The following is an 8,239-nucleotide window of genomic DNA, read 5'->3' as shown; positions in this document are numbered from 1 at the left end:
TATTTAATGATTTAATAACGCACATTGTACTGTTGTGTTTTCAGTTCGCGAAAGAATGGGCCAGTCGATTCTCTCCAGTGGCAAGACTACCTACGCGGCTTGCGGATTTGAACTCCCGTCAACGACATGCGTTAGAAATATACCTTAATGATTGTAGAGAATTATATGATCAATGGCATACTGAATAGTCTGTACTGAAACTATTTTACATTATTTATTGCATTTAATTTCGTCAATGATTGCATTTAATTTACATAAATATACACACTAACCCACATCACACAAATACATGTATATTTGTCTACCAGCATTATAAATTCCTCCTATTAATCAAAGAAATAAATAAATTCTTAACAGCACACACTGTAGTATAAATTCTATGGAGTATCTAAATTTACAGCATCGTCAGCGGTGTTATTTGTTGGTGGGGGTGCCTCGTAGTGAAATTTGTGTCAAGATCTTTCGCGAAATTGTCAGCTGCTTGTTTCCAACGTGGGTGGATCGGCGGCAGAGGGGATGAATCGTCGTTCATAAAAAGTTGAACAAAATGATTTCGATTAACCCAAAGTATATGTATTAGTTTATTTACACTTCTCGCGGCCTGTGATTTTCTTAAAGGAAGAATCAAACAGTTGTTTAATGAATCACCGTTAGAAGAACCATAAAAAGCAATGGCAATGTTAAGAAACGTTGCTGCAGAGTAGAAAGCCATCGGTGCATCGAACCAGTGCATGAAAGGAGCAGGTCCATCGGTGTGTGAACCTACTCTGAATATTGACTCGTCTAGTGACTCATGAGATAGATACAAAGTTAGGTATTGCGCTCTGTTCATTTGCATTTCCATACTCATAGCACGTCTTAAAATAGGCCATGCTTCCTCGCCTCCCAGCTCTGTGACAGCAATTGCTCTAAATCCACAGTTACCATCACCTAACACATCAATCCAGTCGAACAAATAAGGAGGAAGCATGAATGGGATGTAATCAGGCCATGGAAACTGTGAGAAATCACGACCTCCTGGATCATCTACAATAAATGTAAATTAAGTTAATATAACCACAATAACAAATAATTAATGAAAAAAACTAAAAATTAATTCAATTACCGGATAAGTTGAAACTGAACTTAATTCCTACTGAAGATTGCGTCTCTCGGCCACTAGATCTGCCACTTGATCTCCCGCGGGAAGAAGATCTAGACCCTCGACCACGAGAAGATGATCGGCTATATTCAAATGAACTTTTTCTCCTTCTCATGGTTTTACTAGTGCTTTGTCTTCCCTTTCTCGGTGGACTAGCGTAAGGCTCAGGTATATCCGCACCATCTGGGTGTAATTCATATTCAAGTACCTCAGCCATTCGGCGAACAAAAGCGGGATCAGATTTAAGGACTTCATCGACCAGAGATTGAAAGTACTCTTTGTCATTGGCGTTCGCGTTTCGTACTTCTTCATTGGGTTCGTCTCCTACCTCTGTGTACCTCAAACTACTCCAGAATTCATGAATGTCATCCAAGTACAAAGCACCATGTGATCCAATTTTTATTTGTAAATAACATGCACACGGCAATCCATGGGTTTTTAGAAGTACACAACCGCATTTGTTCAATGCAAAATCACCCAGTTCTAACATGCGGTTGAACTCATTCTGGATCTGCTCCAAGGCATAGAGAGACACGTGGCGATATAGTGGTCTAAAGAAATACTGTCGTAGCGTTCTTGGTACAGAAGTCATGGATTCCTGTAGCGATTGTCGGATTTTAGCTTGTTGATTTGTAATCTGTGCGTGCGCCCTTTTGAAAAGGGTATCGAATGAGCTATTACCGCTACCAAGGTAATACTTAAAAGACGAGTGTTGGCTTTCCACTCTGCTGGTAGTATGGTTACCCAAGTGTAAACAATCATTCGTCCACGCACGCACAAATTTCTCTCTAAGTGGAATCCATGTTCCAGTCAAATACCGAACGACCCTTCGGTTCCTAACCGACCACGTACTGACGATCCCTTCCCATCTCTTTTCATATTCCCGGATTGTAGCACTTTCAACCAAGGGGTTCCATCTACTTTTCCTAAATATCTGCCCTTGTTGATTTTTCTTGCCGCCGCACAACTTGTCCACCATGTTCTCAACATCGTTGCCAATATGCCAGGTGCATAACAAATGACGTACATCTACATTAAACAAAACAGTGAACGTAATTAAGACATTATCAATAGATATAACCACAATAATGAACTCACAAAGCGTTTTTACCTGGGAAGACGTCACGAATAGCTGCAGATAAACCTTCGTCACGATCGGTTACAATGACGCTAGGAGTCTGAGGACTGCCGAAAATATCTCTCAATCCCTGCAGCACCCACGAGTACGACACAGCCGCCTCATCTCGCATCAAACAAAACGCAACCAAGAAGTTGTGATTTGTTGGCGTCATTCCGATGACTTCACATAGTGGCCACTTTGATTTGTTCGTTTTGTACGTTGTATCTATCAGCACAACATACGGCCACGTACGTATCATTTGGATTGAAGTAGGATTTGCAATTAAAAGTCTGCTCAAGTGCCCGTCATTATCCAACTCTGTCCAGACCACATAATTATGTTCTGTGGCCATATGAAGACAGTGTTGAAGGGGAGTCCTGCCCTCCATTTCATCTCTCCTTATTGATTGCCTAATATTATATATCTGATTCATACTAGCATAAAAACCAGGAAAATTATCTCTAATAGAATTCATAATAAAGGCCGGTTGCATTCCGGTTGCACTAAGCTGTCGTATGTGCTCCCGAATATCTACATTAATCCTCGCCCTTACATGACCATCTCTGTACACCAAGAACGGGTGGTTATGTTTTCCCTTTACACCAGGACACACCCTTACCGTCCAAGGTCTTTCTCCTGGTTTACGACTACTTCCTACAATCATAAATTTACACCCACAACTCCTACTTTTAGAACCAGGTCGGGCAGCATTATCTACATTATCTACATCACCCCTAAGTTTACCATAGCGGTGACATCTTAAATAACAACTAACTCTGGAACGTCCTTCTTTCTTTTTATAAGAAGCACGTGTAAATAGAAAACCGATTGTAATTGCTATTGCATCGGCCCAACTATGTAACTCATCTATGGAGATAAATTCCCTATCCGTAACAAAGCGACCGGAGTAGTCTACGTTGTCTCCAAAATTTTCAAACTCCTGCACATTTGAAATGATATAAATTAAGTACATTAATGACTATAATAATAATATTTGGATTAATAATAACAACAACAACAACAATAATAATAATAATAATAATTTTAATAATAATAAAAACATTACGTTAACAAAAAAAATTTAAAAACATTTAAAATAAATAAATAATGACAAGAAAAATAATAACAATAATAATAATAGTTATAACAATAATAAATAAATAAATAATTATAACAATAATAAATAAATAAATAAATAATAGTTATAACAATAATAATAATAATAATAACAACAAATACAACAATAATAATAATAATTATAACAATAATAAATAAATAAATTACGTAAATTAAAATATTAAAAAATTTAAAAAATAAAAATATCAACAATAAAAATTAAAATAATGACAACAACAATAATAATACTAACAATAATTATAAAAATAATTTAAAAATACATTAATACGTAAATTTAAAAAAAAAAAAAAAAAAAATAGCAGTCGCACAGATCTGGGCGACTGAACCATGGTCCAGTCGCACAAAACTGGGCGTCTGAACCATGGTTCAGTCGCCCAGTTTTGTGCGACTGGACCATGGTTCAGTCGCCCAGATCTGGGCGACTAAACCATGGTTCAGTCGCCCAGATTTGTGCGACTTGTTTTTTTTTTTTTTTTTTTTTTCCTTCGAACGGCAATTTTACGTACCGCATCCGACTCATAGTCGCTTTCGTTAGCCATATTCAACCAACTACGCCTTACAACTTCATTAACACTTTTTAGAGAGATAGTACCAGTTTTTAGTGAGATAGTACCGTGTTTCAATTCGTATTTCAAACGCATCTCAGAGTTCGATATATATAGACAAATCATCCTCATTAAATTCTTAATAGTGTTATTAAGCGTGATTTACATTTATTAAGCGTGATTTACATTTATTAATTATTTTTCAACTCCAATGGCATTTTTGTAATTCTTTTAAATCCAGGGGCAATTAAGTAATTTTGGAGGGGGGTGGCGAAAAAATTAAAAGGGGTGGCGAAAAATAGCAACACCCTAATTTGCACCATGTAACATTCTCCATCATATCTGGGATGTGATTGCACGAATGTTATATCAGTCATCCCATCTTAATCAGTAGCTTCTCTTAAGGTATTCTTCAATAAAGGCGAAAGATAAACAAGGACATTTTCAAAATCTGGATCCAGTGTCTCAAAAGCATGGATTGGTGACCTTAAAAAAAAAGTCATCACACTCTTTTTTACAATTTTTCTCTTTTTTAAAAGTTTTTCTTTCAACTTAATCTTATTAACAATGATCTCTTTTAAAAGATTATCATCTTATTTATCTTACTTTTTATCTATTCAACTATACTTTTTCTCTCTTAATTTATATAATATTTATTTTTCATTTCTTTCATAGTAATATTATCATGTACAAACTTAATATAATTTTTATTAAATTTTAATAAATTTAATTTAAGATAATTTTTTATTTGAATTCATGTTTTTTTGAGATATTTAAGATGATTTTTTTGTGTTTTTTTAACCAAAAAAATAGTAGGAAAATAGGAAAGAAGAAAGGTAAATATGAATTTATGTCAAAAAAAAAACATTAAAGTTAGTCTTATTTTATAGATCTCAAAAAAATATAACCATTGGTATAACTTTTTCGAAAAAAAATAATTTAATCAATTAAGAAAATAGCCATTAAAATAAATAAATGGTTATTTTTTATCATCCATTGAGAGGAGACACGAGGGATAGTGGGTAAGGCTCTGTCAAGAGAAGAATTTGCTGATTTTATCTTGCAATTAATGCTTGACATGTGGCAAAATGGGTGAAAAAAATTAGAGTAACCGTATTGAATGGGTCACATGATGACCAAAATTGACAACTTTTTCCCCAACCCACCCAATATTGGATCACCATTAATAATACTTTTGTGCTAATTTGGTCATGTGATCTAAAATTAGATCATCAAAATAGATACTCTAAGGAGTATCTCTAATTTACTAGTTAATTTATTTTTTAAATTTATAATTCATTCAAATGGCCTAAATATGGCCCAAACTGATCATTATTTGTTTTCTTTTCACTTCAAGATTGAGATTAATGAATTATATGATACTAATTCAACAACATATTACTCTATTGACAATTAAGTTCATTTCGAATAAAATTAAATTCAATTCTAATATCTGTCACTTTAATTGTCACATTTTTACTATTTGATATAAGTAGAGTTGTTTCGGTGTTGAAACGAGGAAGTGGGATACACTTGAAATACCTGGAGATAAGTAGAAGTGTGATCAAGAGAAGCGACTTATGATAGGAGGTGACCTGAACTCCTGCAACATAACACGTTAGCCTTGTCCGGGGGGTGATCTCCCGGAAAACCCCTCCGACGCTCAAGTCAGAACGTAGATCGAAATTAACGAATGACAGATTATAGAATGAATGCGAGAAGGAAGGTCGGGATTAAGATTGCTTGTTCTAGTGCTAGTGGTTGGGAAGGCTGGAGGAAGTAGTGTAAGCAAGGATACTAGGAAAGCTGTTTTCCGATGTCCCTTCTCCTCTGATGGTTGTCCCTATTTATAATGTTGAAGGAGGAGGTTACTTCAGAGAGAAAAGGTGGAAGATCATGGGAGTAGTGGGAGTAATGGGAGGTGGACAGTTATTCACCTTGAAACAAGGAGAGCCAAGCATGACTGAAGAGTGGAAGGTGGTGGGCAGTTATTCACCTAAAAAAGGAGGATGGCCAAAGAAGATAGATGATAGGGAAGTTAAGTATTCTGAAGGTAAGATGCCATGAGCCTTCCAAGGAAGATGGGAAGTCCAGCAGAAAGCCCATTGACCAAAAGTCAAAGTCAATCCGGAAAGGTCAAGGGGTATTTTAGTAATATGATGCTTAATTAATAAATAAATAAATTAATTAAAAAACAGTACCATAACATTTAGCCCCACGCATGAAGGGTGATGTGAGGGGAGAACCACAACGACTAGAAACATCCTCCTTTATGCGGAAAAACAGGTGCCCTGGCGAATCTCCTCAAGGATCTTAAAAATTGAGTTTGTAAGCTTTGAATCGACAGTCCTTGTGCTGAATTCCGAGTTGTAATGAAAAAGATATGACCTTTTAAGCTTGTCAGAAAAGAACATATTGAATATGGGCCAAACGGGCATATGAAGCCGCGGCTTGAAGTATGCCGCGGAGTAGCCCCAGACGCGTTATATTACAACAGCGAAATAGTTACTGTGGGATCTAGATTCCGCGACATCTTGTCTCGACCTTTGCTTTCACTGATATCGCAGAAATCAGGTTCTCAACAAAACACCCAAGGAGGGTCCGACTTATCGACTATGCGGACTAAATCAACTGTCTGTTTTGAACCGATGCCGCGTAACGCCAAGGGTTTTTACGAATCAGATTCCTAGTAATGACACGGCATTGCATTCTTCTCAAGATATTTTTACCCCTATGGTTGAACTATGCCGCGAACTAATAGTTTGCGTCTTCACTCGTAAGTTCGGCACGAGAATCCCTCTTCAATACTTAGAATATTTTTAGAAAGAGAAGGACCCCCTGGGGGTCCGACTTATCGACCACACGGATATCTTTAAAAATGTTCAGTACTTGGTCCAAGCAGCCCCCTTTATTCCAGCATGATACGGAATGAGCCCCATAACTCGCATCTTCAATCCCACGGACACACGTGAGAGGTTATATACTTAGAATTTTTCACTTGGACTAGGGTCATTTGGGGGTCCGACTTATCGACCACACGGATAAATATGGGAATCAGCCACTTTACTTTTCACCCCTCTTTTATGACGAGGAACCAGCTCGCAGACCCGTGTCTTCAATCATACAGAAATATGGGACTTCTCTTTATATTATGACTGGGTGCACCAAGGAGTCCGACTTATCGATCACACGGATTTCCTTCACCCTTGAGATATTTTTATATTTCCTTCCATCACATTTTACCCGCCGTGTCCATAAGTCGGACGGAAGAATGGGTAATCTCTATACTTAAAATGATTTTCCTTTCTGGAGGTTTAGTTTAGGGTCCGACTTATCGACTCTCCGGACATATTCGAGCGCTAAAGGACTTGAATAATTATCTGCTCCTCCCTCCCTGGGGGTCTAACTTGTCGACCCACAGGTTGGATGGCTTTGACATTCAAACATATTTATGACGTTCCTCTCTAATTGGGGGTCCGACTTTTCGACCTTCCGGCTATATTCAAGAGTTAAACACTTAGAAAAATTTCGCAACATACCCTTTCAACCATGGTCCGACTAATAGACTTCACGGTCATCACTAAACACTTAAAAAAGTATGTTTTCCCCTTATTGGTAGTCCGACTTATCGACTTCCCAGTTTTCCTCCGGAATTCCATCCTTTCGTTCGAATGCTCAAGTCCCAAGTGAAGCATTTATTGCTGCTATAAATAGGGTAGTTGGAATAGTTCCATTTCACCTAATCTTCATTAACTTCTTCAAATCTTCAAATTGCGAGAAAGAGAAAGTAGAGAAACGCTCGGACAATCTTCATCCCTTCTTCAAACTTCTGACAAATCTTTTGAAGATCTTCAAAGTTTCTGACAGATCTTCATCAAATTTCTGACAAATCATCAAATTTCTTCAAGGTATTCAAACTTTTCCCAGATTTTTCGAATTTCTTCAAGTTATTCTTCAAACTGTTCTTGAATGTTAGCCTAGAACTTTGAATTTGTTTATGAATTTAGTCTCTATTCTTTACAAGTTTCGACTACTACTTTATTATTAACATGGATGTCGCGGCTACTCAAGAGACTATAGCTAGCGCAGACACCAACCCTACTAACTTGCCGGAAACTCTTTTGATAGTACCTAGGCGTCTTAATAAAAAGGGTTTACCAATGAATGACTCGGATGAAAGTAGTTCGGTGAGAATTACCCCTTATTATGAACCAATAAAAGATGGGGATGAGTCGTCTGTATCCCCTATATATCCTCCGGAGATTATAAAAACTGCTCCTTGGGAAGTGAGCGTTG

The 8,239-nt window shown here is 37.0% G+C and overlaps 1 protein-coding gene across 1 annotated transcript; it reads right to left on the bottom strand.

Moving 5' to 3' along the window:
* Positions 1 to 227: 227 nt before the first annotated feature.
* LOC130812589 (PKS-NRPS hybrid synthetase cheA-like) lies at positions 228 to 3,187 on the bottom strand. Its single transcript, XM_057678105.1, has 3 exons — positions 2,253 to 3,187; positions 1,106 to 2,170; positions 228 to 1,026 (listed from the first exon to the last, which is right to left on the bottom strand). Exons 1-3 carry the CDS (start codon positions 2,923 to 2,925, stop codon positions 395 to 397), a joined length of 2,370 nt encoding a protein of 789 aa, XP_057534088.1. The 5' UTR covers positions 2,926 to 3,187; the 3' UTR covers positions 228 to 394.
* Positions 3,188 to 8,239: the final 5,052 nt, after the last annotated feature.

The sequence above is a fragment of the Amaranthus tricolor genome, chromosome 5 (genome assembly GCF_026212465.1).
Source record: "Amaranthus tricolor cultivar Red isolate AtriRed21 chromosome 5, ASM2621246v1, whole genome shotgun sequence".
Lineage (NCBI taxonomy): Eukaryota > Viridiplantae > Streptophyta > Magnoliopsida > Caryophyllales > Amaranthaceae > Amaranthus > Amaranthus tricolor.
Note: the sequence above shows the minus strand (reverse complement) of the source record. Positions and strands in the feature narration are given on the sequence as shown.

Excerpts from the sequence above, each read along its gene's own strand:
- LOC130812589 (XM_057678105.1), bottom strand. The coding sequence starts at position 2,925 with ATGATTGTAGGAAGTAGTCGTAAACCAGGAGAAAGACCTTGGACGGTA. Across the intron at positions 2,171-2,252 it reads TATTCGTGACGTCTTCCCAG|ATGTACGTCATTTGTTATGC; the intron begins GTAAAAACGCTT and ends TGTTTAATGTAG. Across the intron at positions 1,027-1,105 it reads GTTCAGTTTCAACTTATCCG|ATGATCCAGGAGGTCGTGAT; the intron begins GTAATTGAATTA and ends CATTTATTGTAG.